Here is a 20,957-nt window from a genome sequence, read left to right as displayed (position 1 = left end):
TGCACATTTGAAAGTTATTTAACTTCTTCTCATCCAAGTCAAACTGGAATTTAGGTTATAAAAAGCTAACACAACTTCAGAATAAATAATAAAAATAAGAAAGATTCAATGCAAGTTCAAGGCTTGAACCCCACCTTGGGGATGCAAAGTAGAAGGGAAGATTTTCACTGAATATGCCTTGTCTAACTCAATGAAACTATGAGCCATGCCATGTAGGGTCACCCAAGATGGACAGGTCATAGTGGAGAGTTCTGACAAAATGTAGTCCACTGGAGAAGGGAATGGCAAACCACTTCAGTATTCTTGCCTTGAGAACCCCATGAACAGTATAAAAAGGCAAGACATGATACTGACAGATCCTAGGTAGGTGCCCAATATGCTACTGGAGAAGAGTGGAGAAATAACTCCAGAAAGAATGAAGAGGCAGAGCCAAAGCAAAACCACCACCCAGTCGTGGACATGACTGGTGATGGAGATAAAGTCCAATGCAAAGAGTAATACTGCACAGGAGCCTGGAATGTTAGTCCATGAAACAAGGTAAATTAGAACTAGTCAAACAGCAATCAGTGAACTAAACTGGACTGGAATGGGCGAATTTAATTCAGATGACCATTATATCTACTACTGTGGGCAAGAATCCCTTGGAAGAAATGGAATAGCCATCATAGTCAACAAAAGAGTCCTAAATACAGTATTTGGGTGCAATATCAAAAACAACAAAATGATCTCTGTTTGTTTCCAAGGCAAACCATTCAATATCACGGTAATCCAAGTCTATGCCCCAACCAGAAATGCTGAAGAAGCTGAAACTGAACGGTTCTAACAGGACCAACAAGACCTTCTAGAACTAACACCCAAAAAAGATGACCTTTTCATCACAAGGGATTGGAATGCAAAAGTAGGAAGTCAAGAGATATATGGAGTAACAGGCAAATTTGGCCTTGGAGTACAAAATGAAGCAGGGCAAAGGATTTTTTGCCAAGAGAACATGCTGGGCATAGCAAACACCCTCTTTCAACAGCACAAGAGAAGACTCTACACATGGACATCACCAGATGGTCAGGTTGATTACATTCTTTGCAACCAAAGATGGAGAAGATCTATACAGTCAGCAAAAACAAGACTGGGAGCTGACTGCGGCTCAGATCATGAACTCCTTATTGCCAAATTCAGACTTGAAGAAAGTAGAGAAAACCACTAGACCATTCAGGTATGACCTAAATCAAATCCCTTAACGATTATACAGTGGAAGTGACAAACAGATTCAAGAGATTAGATCTAATATAGAGTGCCTGAAGAACTTCTATGGACGGAGGTTTATGACACTGTACAGGAGGCAGGGATCAAGACCATTCCCAAGAAAAAGAAATGCAAAAAGGCAAAATGGTTGTCTGAGGAAGGCTTACAAAGAGCTGAGAAAAGAAGAGAAGGTAAAGGCAAAGGAGAAAAGGAAAGATGATAACCATTTGAATGCAGAGTTGCAAAGAATAGCAAGGAGAGATAAGAAAGCCTTCCTCAATGATCAATGCAAAGAAATAGAGGAAAGCAACAGAATGAGAAAGACTAAAGATCTCTTCAAGAAAATTAGAGATACCAAAGGAACATTTCATGCAAAGATGGGCACAATAAAGGACAGAAATGGTATGGACCTAACAGAAGCAGAAGACATTTTTTAAAAGGTGGCAACAATACACAGAAAGAAATATACAAAAAGGATCTTCATGACCCAGATGACCATGATAGTGTGATCACTCACCTAGAGCCAGACATCCTGGAATGGGAAGTCAAGAGGGCTTTAGGAAGCATCACTACAAACAAAGCTAGTGGGGGTGATAGAATTCCAGTTGAGCTATTTCAAATCCTAAAAGGTGATGCAGTGAAAGTGCTGCACTCAATACACCAGCAAATCTGGAAAACTCAGCAGTGGACACAGGACTGGAAAAGGTCAGTTTTCATTCTAATCCCAAAGAAAGGCAATGCCAAAGAATGTTCAAACTACCACACGATTATACTTGTCTCACACGCCAGCAAAGTTATGCTCAAAATTCTCCAAGCCAGGCTGCAACAGTATGTGAACTGTGAACTTTCAGATGTTCAAGGTGGTTTCAGAAAAGGCAGAGAACCAGAGATCAAATTGCCAACATTCGCTGGATCATCAAAAAAGCAAGAGAGTTACAGAAAAACATCTACTCCTGCTTTATTGATTATGCCGAAAACTGACTGTGTTGATCACAACACAGTGTGGAAAATTCTTCAAGAGACAGGGATACCAGACACCTTACCTACCTCCTGAGAAATCTGTATGCAGGTCAAGAAGCAAGAGTTAGAACTGGACATGGAACAACGGACTGGTTCCAAATTGGGAAAGGAGTATGTCAAGGCTGTATATTGTCACCCTGCTTATTTAACTTATAGGCAGAGTGCATCATGCAAAATGCTGGACTGGATGAACCACAAGCTAGAATCAAGATTGCCAGGAGAAATATCAGTAACCTCAGATACACAGATGAACCACCCTTTTGACAGAAAATAAAGAGAAAATAAAGAGCCTCTAGATGAAAGTGAAAGAGGAAAGTTAAAAAGCTGGCTTAAAACTCAACATTCAAAAAATTAAGATCATGGCATCCAGTCTTATCATTCCATGGCAAATAGATGGAGAAACCATGGAAACAGTGACAGACTCTATTTTCTTGGGCTCCAAAATCACTGCAGATGGTGACTGCAGCTTGCTCCTTGGAAGAAAAGCTATGACCAACCTAGACAGCATATTAAAAAGCATATTACTTTGCCAACAAAGGTCCATCTAGTCAAACCTATGGTTTTTCCAGCAGTCATGTATAGATGTCAGAGTTGGACTATATAGAAAGCTGAGTGCTGAAGAACAGATGCTTTTGAATTGTGGTGTTGGAGAAGACTCTTGAGAGTCCCTTGGACTGCAAGGAGATCAAACCAGTCAATCCTAAAGGAAATCAGTCCTGAATATTCACTGGAAGGACTGATGTTAAAGATCCAATACTTTGGCCATCTGATGCAAAAGAAATGACTTATTGGAAAAGACCCTGATGCTGGGAAAGATTAAAGGCAGGAGGAGAAGGGAATGACAGAGGATGAGATGGTTAGACGACATCACAGATTCGATGGACATGAGTCTGAGCAAGCTCTGGGAGCTGGTGATGGACAGGGAAGCCTGTCCATGGCATACTGCAGTCCAAGAGATCACAAAGAGTCAGACAAAACTGAGCAACTGAACTGAACTGAACATCCAGGTCAAACTGTAATTTAGGGTATAAAAAGCCAACACAACTTCAGAATAAATAATAAAAATAAGAAAGATTCAATGCAAGTTCAAGGCTTGAACCCCACCTTGGGGAAGCAAAGTAGAAGGGAGATTTTCACTGAATATACTCTCTGTGCTGTGCTCAGTCACTTCAGTTGTGTCCGACTCTCTGTGATCCCGTGGACTAGCCCACCAGGTTCCTCTGTCCATGGGATTCTGTCCATGGGATTCTCCAGGCTAGAATACTGGAGTGGGTTACCACACCCTCCTCGAATATACTCTTCAGTACTTTGTAAATTTTGAAACACAGGAATGCATCACCTTCACAAAATTGAAAAATAAAAATGAGAAAAAATTTTTCAATGACTGAAAACATAATGCTAGTCAAACAAAATAGCTATGTTAACCCAAGGACTGTCAATGCAGTGCCTCTTATTTTGGTTAAACTCAATACTGCCTTGGTTCTGCCACTGATCTTTTTCATACGTATATACTTTCTCTTAAGAGAGACTGCAAAACTGAGGAGGAAAAGAATGTCGTATTTATTTCTTACCTTCTTCATCACCTAAGCCTTGGAAAACCCCTGTGATAAGCACTCAATATTTGGGATGATGAAAGTTTAGAATGGGAAAAGACCTTAAAGATCTAGCTCAGGGGCTTCCCTGATGATCCAGTGATTAAGAATCTGCCTTGCAATGCAAGGAACATCGGTTTGATCCCTGGCCCGGGAAGATCACCTTCCCTGGTGGCACAGCTGATAAAGAATCTGCCTGCCAATGCAGGAGATGCGGGTTCAATCCCTGGATCAGGAAGATCCCCTGGACTAAGAAATACTAGCTACCCACGCTAGTATTCTTGCAGGAAATCCAATGGACAGAGGAGCCTGGCATGCTACAGTCCATGGGGCTGCAAAGAGCTGGACACCACTGAGCACATACGCACACACACTGAGAAGATCCCACATGCTGTGGGGCAGCCAAGTCCGTGTGCCAACTACTGAAGCCTGTGTACCCAAGAGCTCACACTCCGCAACAAGAGAAGCCACAGCAATGAGAATCCCACGCACCGAAACGGGAGTAGCCTCCACTCACTGCAACCAAAGAAAGCCTGTGCACAGCAATAGTGACCAGTACAGCCAAAATAAATACATGTTTTAAGAACTAGTCCCAGTCCTGTCATTTTATGGATGAAATAACTGATGCATAGGAAGGGTACAAAATTTATCTAGCCATCACAGGATAAGAACACAAGACTTGAGGAAATGAATAAAAAGAAAAGAACAACAAAATCACAATCACAATTTTGAAATTTACTGTAAGAACAAAAGGTGTCCACTAGAGGGAGCCAACAGTCCATTAACTTGAAGTTCTTATCTGCCCCTTCAAAAGACGCTGTTGTTTAGTCACTAAATCGTGTCATGTCGGACTCTTTAGTGGCACCAAGGAATGTAGCCCGCCAGGCTCCTCTGTCCATATGGTACCAATGAAGACTTTTTCCAGGAACACAGGAGCATTTGGATTTCTTTCACTAGAGGTACAAATAAAAACTTTTCAAATCTCCAATATTTTAAAAAAATGTTATTAGCATATAGCACAATTGATCATTTTTTCCATTGTGTGTGTCTATGTGTATACTGCTCTATCAACAGACACTTGTGTAACCACCATCCCAATTAGGAAACATTTCCATTATTCACCAAAGAACCTCTCTCCTGCTCGGACTGTCTAGTCATACCGCTGACTGCACCCGATATACACAGCAGCATTCCAAAGAGATGTTCAGTGTTTATCCATTCACCCAAGGAGGAAAAGTTGAGTTAATGGAGCAGCTATAAACATTCACATGCAAGTTTCTGTGTGAACATAAGTTTTCATTTCTCTAGGGTAAATGCTCTGGAGCAGAATATGGAGTCATATGTAACTAATACATGTTTAATTTGAAAAGAGACTGAAAAATTGTTCCCAAAGTGACTTTGTTTTTCAAAGTGTTTACCAGCCTAGACTTTCCACCATCAGTGAATGAGATTTCCAATTGCTCTGCACCCTCACTAGATTCTGGCATTATCAGTATTCTTATTTTAGCCATTCTACTAGATATATACAGGTATCTCACCAGGGTTTTAATTTGCATTTCCCTAGTGCTCTAATGATGAAGTGTCCTTTCAAATCTATTTTTTGAGTTGTTTTTTCACAGTTGAGTTTTGCAAATCATTTATATATTCTTGATATTAGTCCACTTACACGTGGTTTACAAATATTTTCTCCCCAACAGTCGCTAGTCTTCTCATCGACTCACTAGCACCTTTCATACAGCAAAGTCTCTAATTTTGATGAAGTCCAATTTATCATGTTTTTACTTTTATAAATCATGCGTTTGATGTCATGTCTAAAAGCTCCTTCTCTGACCCTTGGGTATAAAGATTTTCTCCTGTTTTTCTAAAATTTTCATAGTTTTACACTGAAATCTATAATTCACTTTGAATGAATTTTTGTATAAAAAAATGAGATTTAGGTGGAGCTTCATTTTTTTGCATGTAGACAAACAGATGTTTAATTGTTCCAGTGTTGTGACTGCCGGTGGTATAGTGGTGAGCACAGTTGCATTCCAATTCTTCCAACATCATTTGACAAAAAGACTGATCTCTTCCTTTAAAGGAGCTTTTACATCTTCATCAAAAGTCAACTGGCCATATTCTTAAGTGTGTTTCTGGACTCAATTTTGTTCCATTGATCCAAGCATCCATCTACTCCTTCACCAATACCAGTCTTCATTACTGTGGTTTATAGGGTAAGTTTTGAAACTACATAGCATGATTCCTGTTTTTTTAATTAAGAACTGTGAAACTTATATTCAAGAAAGCTGACAAAATCTACATGACAAATTTTAGGTTCAAATTAAAATAACCACGTTGGAAATAAGCCAGAACAGAAAAAAAGCAAATATAAGGGAAAAGACAGAAAGAAAAGGAGAAACTAAGTAGAAGAAAAGAAAGGGGGAAAGAATTGGGAACATGAGATGATACACATAAAGAGACAGAGGGACAAAAGTAGAATAAAAAGAAAATGGTTCCCCACACTGCCAGGAGCCAGCATGGGGAATCCCGCCCGTGGCAAAGGTCATGAGGAAGGGGGCCTGACAAAACGCAAAGGCGGGATCAGGCCTCAGGGGTCCCCCCTGTATTTTCTCGAGCATCTACCTCCAAAACCAGAGTCTGCCTGCTTTACTGTGTTATGCTTTCCACCTACTCTTCTGACATTAACAGGGGGGCTGTCCCCCCACCACCTTTTTCTAGAAAAAGTTAATTCAGAGCTTTTAGATAATAGGTCTCCTGGGCATAATAAGAGTGTTTCAATCCAAAAACCCCTCTGATGGCTTTCTAGCCTGCCTGACAGGTGTGTCTGGACTCTTAAAGCTGCGCATGTGATTGTTTGCGGCCTCCTGACCGCGAGAGGCACAGGAAGCTTAAAACATCCTAGGAATGTAGGGGCTTCCACGGAGTCAAAATCATTAGAATAGGACTGATTAAGGGTTTCATTTGTTGAGCCAATACTTGCTGCCAAGTTTTCATATCTTATATTTGTAGTTATAGTTGGTATATAGAAAAAACAGGTAGTAGCCCTGGCATTAGCAACATTAGATCTTTGAGTTAAGTACTTTCTTTGTTATAACCCACTGCACCTTTGTTCTACAGGAATGTAACTTTACTTAGTACTTTGAGGGTGATGCAGATTAAGAAAAAACACTTCAAGGGAAAATGGGTTTTCTGGTTGATAAACATTTATCTAGGAAAAGAGCTATAAAAATGTTCACAGGGCCCCTGGCCAGAAGATGATGTAAAACCACCTAAGACCTTTTGTATATGGGAAGGTATGCAAAAAGAAAGCCTGGTCTCAATAAGGGTCAGCACTGCTGCCCCTGCATAACTCTGCATGTTCCATTATTTCTTTATGTACAACTTGGGGTATATAAGCTGCTTTTGAAAATAAAGTTGTGGGTCTGGCACCAATGCTTGGCTCCCCCATGTCGTTCTTTTCTCCCTTTTCAGGCTGAATTCCCATCTGGAGTGCGGAGGCTCGCCAAGCCTACTAATTTTGCCTGGGCTTCTAAGATCTGAACAGGGGGGCGGGGCACTTTGTGTCTCCACTCCCTCGGCAGACTGGAGAGACACCTGTGGCCTACATACGTGGTGCAAACTCCTTATCTTGGAGTTTTATTGGTTCTCCGCGTAAACCAAGTTATTCAGCCTCTTTTCTCCACTAATTTTCCTACTACACTATTCTTTCCTAATCTCTCTTTATATCTCTAATAAACAAGTCTCTCCTCACCGACTCCATCCCCGCTTCGAATTCCCTGGATCCACCTGGGCTGGACCCCGCCACTACACATTAGATCAGAGCTTCCCTGGTGGCTCTGTGGTAAAGAACTGCCTGCCAATGCAGGAGACGAGGATCCAATCCCTGCATCAGGCAGATCCCCTGAAGGAAATAGCAACCCACTCCAGTATTTTTGCCTGGGAAATCCCACTGACAGAGAAGCCTGGTGGGCTATAGACCATGGGGTTGCAAAGAGTCAGACACGACTTAACAACTAAACAACAACACATTAGCTCGCACACACTATGCTGGAACTAGTGAATTCCTTTCTGTAAACCATGAGCATCCAGTTACAACTGCATTCCAGAGCTAGCACTGGTAATGAGAGCAGGGCGAGGGCCAGGTGGAGGCTCCAGATCAAGGACCTATCCTGCTAAAAATCTAAAACAGACCAAATGCTCTCCTTATTAGATAGTCCAAACAAGCAATGATCACAGTATACACTTCTATTTTTATATAATCCACTACATTCAGTTCAGTCGCTCAGTCTTGTCTGACTCTTTGAGACCCCATGGACTGCAGCACGCCACGCCTCCCCGTCCATCACCTACTCCTGGAGTACACCCACACCCATGTCCATCAAGTCGGTGATGTCATCCAACCATCTCATTCTCTGTCGTCCCCTTCTCCTCCTGCCTTCAATCTTTCCCAGCATCAGGGTCTTTTCTAAGGAGTCAGTTTTTAGCATCAGGTGGCCAAAGTATTGGAGCTTCAGTATCAGTCCTTCCAATGAATATTCAAGACTGATATCCTTTAGGATTTACAGGTTTGATCTCCCCGCAGTCCAAGGGACTCTCAAGAGTCTTCTCCAGCACCACAGTTCAAAAGCATCAGTTCTTTGGTGCTCAGCCTTCTTTAAGGTCCAACTCTCACATCCATACATGACTGCTGGAAAAACCACAGCTTTGACTAGATGGACCTTTGTTGGCATTAGGTTCAAATAATCCCACATAAATATCTGTTCACATACATAAATGGGCAATTCAGGGATCAGCATGGAATTTCCTGGTGTTCTGTTTAGATGTTTCAAAGAGACAAGTGTCTCGTTCTCTGAGGATGAAATATCCACTCTGTCTACTTCACAGGGTTGTCATGAAGATCAAATGAGATCAAAAAGAGAACTGCTACATAAACTGAAATTTCTCATAAAAATACAAGGTAGTGCAGGTTCTCTTAATCTGAAGTCGAGGGCCACAAAGCTTGGTTAGACACAGATGATAGCATCTGTCTGGCTGGACAATGATGACCCTACGATGACCCCAATGACTATGATGTAATTGTCTTCACTGGTAGCAAATCTAGCCACTCTTTCTAGTCATCGTGTTACCAACAGCAAAGAAGTGGTTCAGTAAATAGCTCTGGACCTTTCTCTGTAACATCTCTGATTGTTAGGGACATTCTCATATTAGGATCTTATTTTTCTTTTTAACATACAAAAATTCACTATATCCTATTTCCTATACTGCAAGGAGATCCAACCAGTCCATTCTGAAGGAGAACAACCCTGGGATTTCTTTGGAAGGAAATGATGCTAAAGCTGAAACTCCAGTACTTTGGCCACCTCATGCGAACAGTTGACTCACTGGAAAAGACTCTGATGCTGGGAGGGAATGTGGGCAGGAGGAGAAGGGGACGACAGAGGATGAGATGGCTGGATGGCATCACGGACTCGATGGACGTGAGTCTGAGTGAATTCCGGGAGTTGGTGATGGACAGGGAGGCCTGGCGTGCTACAATTCATGGGGTCGCAAAGAGTCGGACACGACTGAGCGACTGAACTGAACTGATATTTAATTCTTAGATTCTTGAAAAATAAAATCATAGTAAACACATGTGAATGCAATCACACAAATACATTTTTAAACTAGTTATAAGATTTAATACTCTACAAAATAAAAACATAACTCATCATTTCTGTTATAAAATTCTGTGTGTGTGTGTAATTTCTGTCTTCAAAAAATACTCTAAGAGTCTTTATATTTCATGTTGCTTTGTCTAACTATGCCTTTCTGTAACCCAGGCCCAGGCAACCACCCATCCCTACATTTACATAAGTATTTCAGCTGATTGTGTTTACCTTACCTCCTCTATTTGAGAAGACAGTCGATCATTCAGTATGTATTACATAGTACTTAACACATTCCTGGAATTCTGTGAATATATGAACACATGTTGACTACGCCAACTATTTCTTTGTTTCCTATTCTGTCTGTTTTCTCATTCAGTCCTTAAATTAGTTAACAAGCTAGTCAACCTCATGCTGTGGAAATGAGGCAGTCTGGCACACGGCAAGAACACAGGCCTCAGACGCAGAGCCCTCAGTTCAAATTCTCTTTTACTACCACCTGAGTGACTGTGGACAAGTTGGTACCTTTGGTCTCATTAATTCCCTTATTTTTAAGATTAGATAAGAGACATCTGCAGGTGCTGAGGTAAATGATGACGATGCAGTGACTCTGATCCATCACAGGCACTCCACAACGCTAGCTCCTTTCTTTCCAGCAAGAACTCTGAGCTGCCCATTCCAACTCTGACACTATTTACAGAGGCTCCTCCTCCACAAAGCATTGTAGGCATTTACCTTATAGAGTCTCCACCTATTTTTCAAATCTAATATGCCTCAAGCTCCTGATGTCCCTCAAGGGCTCTTACTGTGGTTTGGCAGTGGTACTATTCGACCACAAGGAGCAGGTGGGCACTGAGCAGGGAGGGCAGCCTGTCCCCAGTCCTCCCCAGGGCACTGGCGAGCCAGCATGCCATCCCGAGCTGTATGCTCAGTCCTGGAAGCTGCCTCATGCCGACAGGCACCTCTGCACTTCTGAGTGAGCTGACTCTCAACTCAGGGCATGGGTCCCTTAACAAACCGTTGAATGTCTAAATAGACTTCACCACTGATTAATCTGAGAACATCAAACACCAGTTGTTAACGTACAGGACTTAACACTAGAAAAACGGAAAGCTATGCGTCTTCAAGTGGTAAATAATGAAAGAGGTACTACACCCTTTACAACTCACAAGTATTTTATAAGAGAAACTGGGTAAAAAAAAATCATTATTTCATGGTTGAATGTAATCTATCTGTGCACTTTATTTTTTAAAGGACAAATGATTAAGTCTTCATACTGAGGTGAAACATGCTCTGACAGTCACTACTGGGGGACTGGCTCCTAGAACAGGCTCCTATTTTACTCGCCTGGCATCTCTGAAAGCCTCATGGGACTCACTGGATGGTACCCAATATAAGGTCACAATAAAACAGACTCTAAGTTACTCCTCCAGACAACCTTCTAGAAGTGTGAGCTACCTCTTGATGGGGTACAAGCAAGTATAGCTTCCCAAGAGAAACAATCACTTAAGCATTCCCAATGAAGTGTGTCATGTGGAACCAGGGCTAGAGTCTCCACTGCCTGATACTAATAAGCACTATGGTCTCAGAACAGGCTAATACCACCCAAGATTCTAATTAAAAGTTGGATCAGCCAAGCCAGAAATAACTGCCAAATGGAGAGACAAATAATTGCCCAGCTGACAATCCTGATGCCTGGAAGAGGAGATTGCTGATGAAATTCCATGAGGAAGTTAGATGTTAAACATACACCACTGTCTGGTGTTAGCCTGAGTGCTGCTGACCACCCTCCACTTGCTCCACAGCCTTCCTCAGCAGCTAGTCCCAAAGGAACCAAAGACATGACTCAGGTAGGGAACAGTCACGTTTTCTCTGCTCAAAGCCAGGTGTCCCAGTGGCCCCGAAATGCCTCACTGAAGTGCTATAAGACCATTCCTTATTCTTCTGTTGGAGTAAACAACAGCAAATATTAAAGGCTCGTCATCTTCATTTCTTCCTTTAATCCCTCACAGGTTCATGGTGTTCTGGTAGCCCTCTATGTAGATAACTCAACGATTCCTCTTTTCATTCTTCTTTAAGTATTCCCCCATTCCCTGAATCTCAGGCAGGCCCTTTCCACCTCCAGGAATAAACCAGCCTAGTGTGCAATGAGAAAGAAGGGCAGTGTCAACAGAGGGACATCCTTGCCCTCAGATTATCACATAGTAAGTAAGCAATCACATAAGGGCACTGAAACATGGGGGGGAGCAGCCATGCACTGCAGAGTTAATCTGAGACATGGGGGAATTCCAGCACCATTCTTCATAAGCCTGAGCTCTACTTGCAGATCAGACGCCTCTGCCACCAACCCCCTGAACACACACCCTCCCGTTGCTCAGAAAGGTGCAAGCCAGAGCTACTGTTCCACCCTTTCAGATTCCCCAGGAGAGGCACTCTGCTACGATAGCCATCCTTCCAGGTTACGGAAGGCACGAAAAGGTTCCATTACTGAAAGCCACTGCAACAAAAGACTACTTACGGGTGCTCTATGAAGCCAAGAACAAGCACAATCAGTTTTCTCATAGCAACAGATGCAGTTCTCCACCCAACAAATCACAAGTACAAGCATCCCTCCTGGGGACAAGGCAAGTTCTCTCACAGGAGGAATTTCATCAGACTGACCAGATCCATGCGTGCTCCCCGTGCTCCTCCCCATCAGGGCTGACATGCCGTTACCTGTACAAGCGACGGTTGTCCTCGAAGTCTTCCTGGCCCCATTTTCCCTTGATGTCTTCAATAACGTGGTTCTTCAGGAATTTTTTTAGCAGCTGGACCGTTTGTTTGCGGGTCACTTCAGGGCCAAAGTTTTGGCTGCACCTCAGCAGCTCGTGTAGCCAATCCACAGCTTCAGTCGCTGTGAAGCAATGCTCGTAACTTTTGAAACGACAGCGATGTTTCCGTAATGGCATCTTGGCGCGAAAAAGTTCAACTGTTTCATTCCACTTGGGGCAAAAACAGAGGAAAGCATTTAGTGAATTTTTTAAAAGGTTACTGCATCCCAAATATTTAGGACAACGAATGCTGTTTTTCCATTTAAAAGACTGCCTTAATAACAGAAGCAGTCGAAGTTTTTTTTTTCTATTTACGACCTTTAAATGCTAAGGTAACCTTATATAGTGCCTGGTCAAAGCACGTTTAAAAATTCTGCACAATACTTTCCTATTCCAATACAAGCAAGCTTCTAATACAGGGGCCAGGGGTTTGATCCCTTTCAGGGAATTAAGATTTCACATGCCACATGATGCAGCCAAATTTTAAAAAGAAAAAAAATTTTTTAATCTAGATATCCACGCCATTATCAGTCATCCCGAAATTAAATGAAATGTTCACATGTGATGTTCTTCCTACATAATTACTCTATTTCCTTAGGACCCCTGTCATCCCACCAGTCCTGCAAGCTCCAAAAACTCAGTCTTACTCTTACAACCATTCTCTCTTCTTTCATGCTCCTCTTTCAAGTCTATTAATTTACAGACTCTGAACCTTATTTTTTACCTACCTTCCTACTGAAATCAGTTCTTCCTTTTTCTTTCAACGATAGTTCTAACCCCAACATATTCTTTTTATTTTGCCCAACACTGTAACCTTGTTTTTCTCTTCCGAGTTTCTCTTTATACTCTCCACTGCCGATCACCTCTGCACCTATGGGCCATTTCACTTCTCCCTTTGATAGACAGCCTCTCACAAGCACAGTAACCGTCCCTGAGTACACAGCACTAGGTGCGTCAAGGGCCCAGGTCGGGTCTATTCACGCATGCTCCCTGGACGTGCGGCGCAGGGCACCGCAAACACACAGCAGGTACTCAACACACAAAACACCCAACTGGGCTTTCCCTTTGCCTATTTTTATTAAACCACCTCCTAACTTCGTGCAATTTAATTCTACTCTGATTCTCAATCATGTCTTCCTCCTGGCCAAATTCAAATATCTTTATGCCCTCTGCATATCAATCTTTCTACTTCATTTGACACTATGATAAGCCATGCTTCAAATTAAGTTGGTCCAGATTTAAACTATTTTTAAACTCTTAAAACCACACACAAAAACAATGCAATCTGTAGAGTAAGATAACATATAACCAGAATTTCTAAGACAAAATGAAAAATTCAACTCAAGAAAGGGCATTCAATAGAAAAATGAAAAAAAACACTTAAACAGGCACTTCACATAAAAGAATCTCCAAATTTACCATAGTATATGCAGAGATGTTCTATCTCATGAATTAGCAGTGAAATGCAATAAATCCCCAATGCAATAATATACATGCCTACAGAATGACTAAAATGAAAAAGACGGGCAATGCTAGGTGCCAATCAGAACATGGAGCAACCAGAAACTATATGCACACTGTATAACCCACAAATTCCATTCTTAAGTGTGTATACATATTCAGCAGAAATATGATAACCAAAAGCCACACTGTTCAAAATAGCACTATTCTTACTTAATAGATTAAAAGCAACCCAAATGTCCATCAACACAAGAATAGATAAACAAATTCATGAAACAGAATACTGTAAGGTAATGAGAATAAACAAACTACTGCTACATGCAGTAACATAGATGAATAACATAGATAAAATGTCATTGATAACTGTTTTCGCTTCACAACATGAGACAAATTACAAAACACAACACTGAGGGTTGAAGTCAGTCAGTTCAGTCACTCAGTCATGTCCAACTCTTTGTGACTCCATGGACTGCAGCACACCAGGCTTCCCTCTCCATCACCAACTCCTGGAGCTTACTCAAACTCCTGTCCATCAAGTCAGTGATGCCGTCCAACCATCTCATCCTCTGTTGTCCCCTTCTCCTCCCACCTTCAATCTTTCCTAGCTGCTGCTGCTGCTAAGTCTCTTCAGTCGTGTCCGACTCTGCGCGACCCTACAGACAGCAGCCCACCAGGCTCCGCTGCCCCTGGGATTCTCCAGGCAAGAACACTGTAGTGGGTTGCCATTTCCTTCTCCAATGCATAAAAGTGAAAGGGAAGTCGCTCAGTCCTGTCCGACTCTTAGCAACCCCATGGACTGCAGCCTACCAGGTTTCTCCGTCCATGGGTTTCTCCAGGCAAGAGTACTGGAGAGGGGTGCCATTGCCTTCTCCAATCCTTCCCAGCAACAGGGTCTTTTCCAATGAGTCAGTTCTTTGCATCAGGTAGCCAAAGTACTGGAGTTTCAGTATCAGTCCTTCCAATGAATATTCAGGACTGATTTTCTTTAGGATGGACTGGTTTGATCTCCTTGCAGTCCAAGGGACTCTCAAGAGTCTTCTCCAACACCACAGTTCAAAAGCATCAATTCTTCTGCGCTCAGCTTTCTTTATAGTCCAACTCTCACATCCATACATGACTACTGGAAAAACCATAGCTTTCACTAGACGGACCTTTGTTGGCAAAGTAATGTCTCTGCTTTTGAATATGCTGTCTAAGTTGGTCACAGCTTTTCTTCCAAGGAGCAAGCATCTTTTAATTTCATGGCTGCAGCCACCATCTGCAGTGATTTTGGAGCCCAAGAAAATAAAGTCTCTCACTGTTTTCACTGTTTCCCCACCTATTTGCCATGAAGTGATGGGACCAGATGCCATGATCTTAGTTTTCTGAGTATTGAAATGCGCTTCCTATTTTTTTCCCTTGAACATTATTCCATTTCTTTACTTCTTAGAATCAAAAATATTATGATAGTGGAATTATAATACAGCACTTCAGAGACAAACAAGTGCTAGATATAGGTATACCTGCCACACACTGGCAGTGTGAACTTGACCATGTCAGTTCACCACTTTAGGCCTAAATAAAATGAGAGTCCCCTTCACAGATCACAGCCTTGTTGTGGTGAAGGGGCTTACTTTACTCAATGAAGCTACGAGCCATGCTGTGCAAAGCCATCCAAGACAGACAGATCAAAGTGAAGAATTCTGACAAAACGTGGTCCCCTGGAGGAAGGGATGGCAAATCACTCCAGTATTCTTGCCGCAAAAACCCCATGAACAGTACAAAAAAAGACAAAAGATATGACCCAGAAGAGGAGCTCTCCCAGGTCAGAAGGTGTCCCCCTGGGGAAGAGCAGGGGGCAATTACTAATAGCTCCAGAAAGAATGAAAGTGCTGGGCCAAAGCAGAAACGATGCTTAGTTGTGGATGTGTCTGATGGTGAAAGTAAAGTCCAATACTGTAAAGAACAATATTGCATCAAACTCCAGGAGACAGTGAAGGACAAGAGAGCCCAGCATGTTGCAGTCTATGGGGTCACGAAGAGTTGGACACGACTTGGCGACTAAACAATAACAACAAAATGAGAGAACTGGGATCTTTAGAGCCCATTCAAACGCTCAGATTCAATAACACCTGTAAGTCTTTTAAAGTTTACCTGTTACATCAGAAGATACAGACAACTCAGAATTAACTTCAAAGAAAGGACTGGTAGATTTATGCTGTTTTCAGAAAAATCAATTTTCTTTCTCATTTCTTGTTAACTAATGTTTATAGAACTATTTAGTACATGGATTACAAAAATGAAAGTTATTTCAGTGAAGATGAGTACGTTGCTAATTAGCTTTCATATTTACCATTAATTGACTTACAGAGTCTGTCATTTGATTTTGAGCATAGAAATTTACCTAGTCCATAAAATGTTGTTTTCAGATAAGACTTTGGTACCTTAGAAAATGGAGCTGTACATGGTTTGAGAAAGTATAGTGAACCATGAAAGGAGGAAGCAAAGGCCAGCTCACTGTGTACCACTAGGTTTTTCCCAGGCTTTTCTGAAGATTAGGTTGAGTGTGATGGTGGGAGAAGACGGAAATGGTAAACTGGGAACCAGGGAGGTAAGCAGAGCTGAGGCAGAGAAAGAGGGCTAACTGATTTAACTGATAAAAGCTGATAACACTTAGAGATTTTACAGTGGGGGGTAGGGGGAAAAGTACCTGTAATGACTACAGAGATCACCAATAAATCAGGAATTCTCACTTTAAAAAAAAAAAAGCCTATCGCTTTCTGCGTTTTCAAAAACCTGAGTTTAAGTTCAAGATTCTCAAACAGAATAAAGTCAAGAACTGATTGATACTTAGAAAATTCTGGTGAAACTGAGGTGTTTTCTTCAATTATTGACATAATTTAGTTTCCTGTTTAACTTGATCAGTCTTGGCTAAATGTGACTTGAAAATCGCTTCTTGGGAACTGAAAATTTCTGAAGAACAGAGTACTTTTCTTCATAAATTCTTTTGATAATATTTTAATGTGACTCAGAATCAAGAATGTCTTTCACATAGGCAGGCTCCATCTATAGAGTTACTTCATACAATTCTGTGAATATGAGATTTTAAAAGTTTCAATTATCATGTAATTTATTTTTTAGTCTAAAGCTAGAAGAATGTGAACAAGTCACCCCAAGATCCAGCATCTCTGTTTCCCCTGTGCAGTGAATAAATTGGCAGTTGTTGTTCAGCCGCCAAGTCATATGGACTGCAGCACACCAGGCTTCCTTGTCCCTCACCATCTCTGGGAGTTTGCCCAAGTTCATGTCCATTGAATCTGTGATGCCATTCAACCATCTCATCCACTGTTGTCCTCTTCTCTTTCTGAAGTATGAGCATATTACTTTCCCTCCACAAAGGAGAGTAAGCTTTTCTGCTTTTTTTGTTAATTTTTTTTTTATGTGGGCCATTTTTAAAGTCTTTATGAATTTGTCACAATGTTGATTCTGCTTTATGTTTTTTTGTTTGGAGAGTGTAGGGTGTTGTTCTTTTTCCTTTTTGGGGGGGGCAGGGATGGGGGGGCACCTAAGGCATGTGCGCTCTTAGCTCCCTGACCAGGGATCAAACCCACAGCCCCTGCATTGGAAGGAAACGTCTTAACCACGGGACAGCCAGGGCAGTCCCAAAGAGAGTCAAGTTTTTGAATGTCCCTGATAAAACACAATCTGCATCTCATCCCTAAAGATGGACCAACCAATAGCCTTGACCCCAGATGGTTTCAAGTGGTAGAGGCACTGTGAAATGGAACTTGATAAGAAACACTATTTAAAACACTATTTAAAAAAAACTTTACTTGTCCCCTGCCACCACCATCCATACCTCTTAGAGACTCAGTTCAGTTCAGTCACTCAGTCGTGTCCAACTCTTTGCGACCCCATGAATCGCAGCACGCCAGGCCTCCCTGTCCATCACCAACTCCTGGAGTTCACTCAGACTCACGTCCATCGAGTCCGTGATGCCATCCAACCATCTCATCCTCTGTCGTCCCCTTCTTCTCCTGCCCCCAGTCCCTCCCAGCATCAGAGTCTTTTCCACTGAGTCAACGCTTCACGTGAGGTGGCCAAAGTACTGGAGTTTCAGCTTTAGCATCATTCCTTCCAGAGAACACCCAGGGCTGATCTCCATTAGAATGGACTAGTTGGCTATCAGAGCCCAAAGGAAAACCTAAATTTATATGAATTTTTTTAATGAATAAATCATTATGGGTCATATGTATACCTATGGCTGATTCATGTCGATGTTTGACAGAAAACAATAAAATTCTGTAAAGCAATCATCCTTCAATTAAAAATTAATAAATTTTTTTTAATTTTATTTTTACTTTGTTTTACTTTACAATACTGTATTGGTTTTGCCATACATTGACATGAAAAAATTAACAAATTTTTAAAAAATCATTATGGGGCTTCCCCGGTGGCTCAGAGGTTAAAGCATCTGCCTGGAATGCAGGGTACCCAGGTTCGATCCCTGGATCGGGAAGATCCCCTGGAGAAGGAAATGGCAACCTACTCCAGTACTCTTGCCTGGAGAATCCCATGGAGGGAGGAGCCTGGTAGGCTACTAGTCCATGGGGTTGCAAAGAGTCGGACACGACTGAGCGACTTCACTTTCACTTTCCTTTCATGGGTGTCTGAAGTGGATTATTTGCAAAAATGAGGGCAATAACTTCTTCCATCCTCTTATCTTTTCCTGGATATCCCTTAGGGGTACCAGAAACAATAAGTCTAATTCTCAAGTTAGCTGTGGCCAGAAGTGGTGACAGACCAAGGAGTGCAGTCTCTTCCTCCCAAATCACCTATAAGCTTTCATAAAAAGTCGTCTAAAACCGACCCTCAGTTCAGTTCAGTTCAGTAGCTCAGTCGTGTCCGACTCTTTGCGACCCCATGAATCGCAGCTCGCCAGGCCTCCCTGTCCATCACCAACTCCCTGAGTTCACTCAGACTCACGTCCATCAAGTCCGTGATGCCATCCAGCCATTTCATCCTCTGTCGTCCCCTTCTCCTCCTGCCCCCAATCCCTCCCAGCATCAGAGTCTTTTCCAATGAGTCAACTCTTCACATGAGGTGGCCAAAGTACTGGAGTTTCAGCTTTAGCATCATTCCTTCCAAAGAAATCCCAGGGTTGATCTTCAGAATGGATTGGTTGGATCTCCTTGCAGTCCAAGGGACCCTCAAGAGTCTTCTCCAACAGCACAGTTCAAACGCATCAATTCTTCCGCACTCAGCTTTCTTCACAGTCCACCTCTCACATCCACGACCACGCATAGCCTTGACTAGACGGACCTTAGTCGGCAAAGTAATGTCTCTGCTTTTGAATATACTATCTAGATTGCTCATAACTTTTCTTCCAAACCGTCCCTGGACATTACCAAATTATCTCCACTTACTCCATTATGAAATCGCTAAGATCACTTGCTTCAGGTCACAAAGAAATCAAGTATGCCTCAGAACTCATTATCAACGCTCTTCTCCCAGGAAAAAGAAAGCAGCACCCTGAACCACTGCGGTCTGAAAGAAAGTGAAGTCGCTCAGTCGTGTCCGACTCTTTGAGACCTCATGGACTGTAGCCCACCAGGCTTCTCCGTCCATGGGATTTTCCAGGCAAGAGTACTGGAGTGGGTTGCCATTTCCTTCTCCAGGGGATCTTTCCAACCCAGGGATGGAACCCGGGCCTCCCGCATTGCAGGCAGACGCTTTACCGTCTGAGCCACCAGGGAAGCTGTAAAGGCTCTTTCAAGCCATCCGTCCCGGCCCACCCTTCCCCTTCATTTAGGTAGGTACTGACAGAAAACGAAACATCAGGAGCCGGAAACGTGGCCAGAGAGATCCACCTCTCTGGGTACCGTTGCAAAGAGCCTCAAGTGTCACCACAAGTGACACTTAGGATGACACGCCCTGCCCGTAACAGGCGGCGGGTGGCCCGAAAGTGACGGACTGACTGAGTCTTTCCTCTCCCGGCGGGGGACGTAGGGTTCAGGGGGACCAGGAAAGGGGAGGAGGGTGCCGTCGTGCTCTTCCGGGCGCTTTAAACCCGGAGTCGCAGTTCACTGGCGAGAACCCAGCCACCGTCTCGGCATCCAAGCTGCGCCCACCCTCGACGGGCTGGGCCCGCGGCCGAGCTAGCCTTTCTTTAGGCATCATCTAAAATTTGGCCTCACAAGCAGAAACAAGCGCCGCCTCCAGAACTCGGCCCGACTAGCTCTGGAGAAGCGAGGACTGACGAGCCAGCGGTCGGCCCACAAGGCCGGGGGCTCGCTTCGCCCAGACCCCCGCACGCACACTCACCAGCCTGGTGGCCCGGTATGGCCCGGGCCCCACGATGCGGTGCTCCATGGGCCCGCACGCCACGGCGGCGACCAGCGCCGAGAGTCCCAGGCGCCGCAGTTTGAATCCCGAGCCCACGCGCTGCAGGCGCTGATTGGGCGGCGCAGCGGCACGTGACGGGAACTGCGGGGCGGGGCTGTCGGAGCCCCAAGGAGGGGGCGGTGGGCGGCTCCTCACGAACCTCCAGCGGCGGAGCCAACCACAAGCTTGAAACCGACTCTTTTCGACTCTGTGCCCACGCCTGCCCAGCCTGCGCGCACGCAAGGTGACTCCGCTGAGGGGTCGCTCTGAACTTGTGTATTTCAGAGACCGAAACCCGGCTAGGCTGGATAGACAAATCCCTGTACACCCTTTCAGTGCGCGGTTGAACCTAGCGTTTGCGGCTCAGATTGGGAGAAGTGGGTAGTGAAAGGGAGCGAGTGGACAGCCTCTTCAAGTGGAGGGACGTGTGAAAACTAGATAAAAGCACTTGCCCACAGGGAGTATCGACAGCGTGAAAGAACAATAAAGAGCTGGAGAAGAGCCCCATTCAGCTTCCTGTGTTGCTCTTTTGGTGACGTACTCTTTCCCTGGAACTTTGACCGAAATTTTCAGTCCTGTGCCGCAGGGCTGTGAGGTGTTTTTTGTTTATCAGGATTTTCCCCCTAGGACTTGATGATCTGATTTTCAACTGTTCAAAGGGACGATTGAGGTCATTCTCTACCTACCACTCGAGTTCAAAGTTCAAATCTGGTCCCATCAGCGATCACTCTGGATGAGATATAATGAAAAAGAGACAAGGCAGGGATCAGATGCCCATGCTCTATTAATACCTTTCCTCCATTTCCCGCATTAAATATGTATTAGCT

At 43.3% G+C, this 20,957-nt stretch overlaps 1 protein-coding gene across 1 annotated transcript in view; it reads right to left on the bottom strand.

The window, feature by feature from the left end:
• The window catches only part of DEPDC1B (DEP domain containing 1B), a 105,196-nt gene extending 85,026 nt beyond the window's left edge, over positions 1 to 20,170 (bottom strand). The window contains exons 1-2 of the mRNA XM_018065797.1: positions 20,071 to 20,170; positions 12,212 to 12,477 (exon numbers count right to left, since the gene is read on the bottom strand). Coding sequence (XP_017921286.1) covers positions 12,212 to 12,477; positions 20,071 to 20,118 — 314 coding nt within the window. The 5' untranslated portion in view covers positions 20,119 to 20,170. The remainder of the gene's footprint in view (positions 1 to 12,211; positions 12,478 to 20,070) is intronic.

Source organism: Capra hircus, chromosome 20 (assembly GCF_001704415.2).
Source record: "Capra hircus breed San Clemente chromosome 20, ASM170441v1, whole genome shotgun sequence".
NCBI classification, from domain to species: Eukaryota; Metazoa; Chordata; class Mammalia; order Artiodactyla; family Bovidae; genus Capra; species Capra hircus.
Note: the sequence above shows the minus strand (reverse complement) of the source record. Positions and strands in the feature narration are given on the sequence as shown.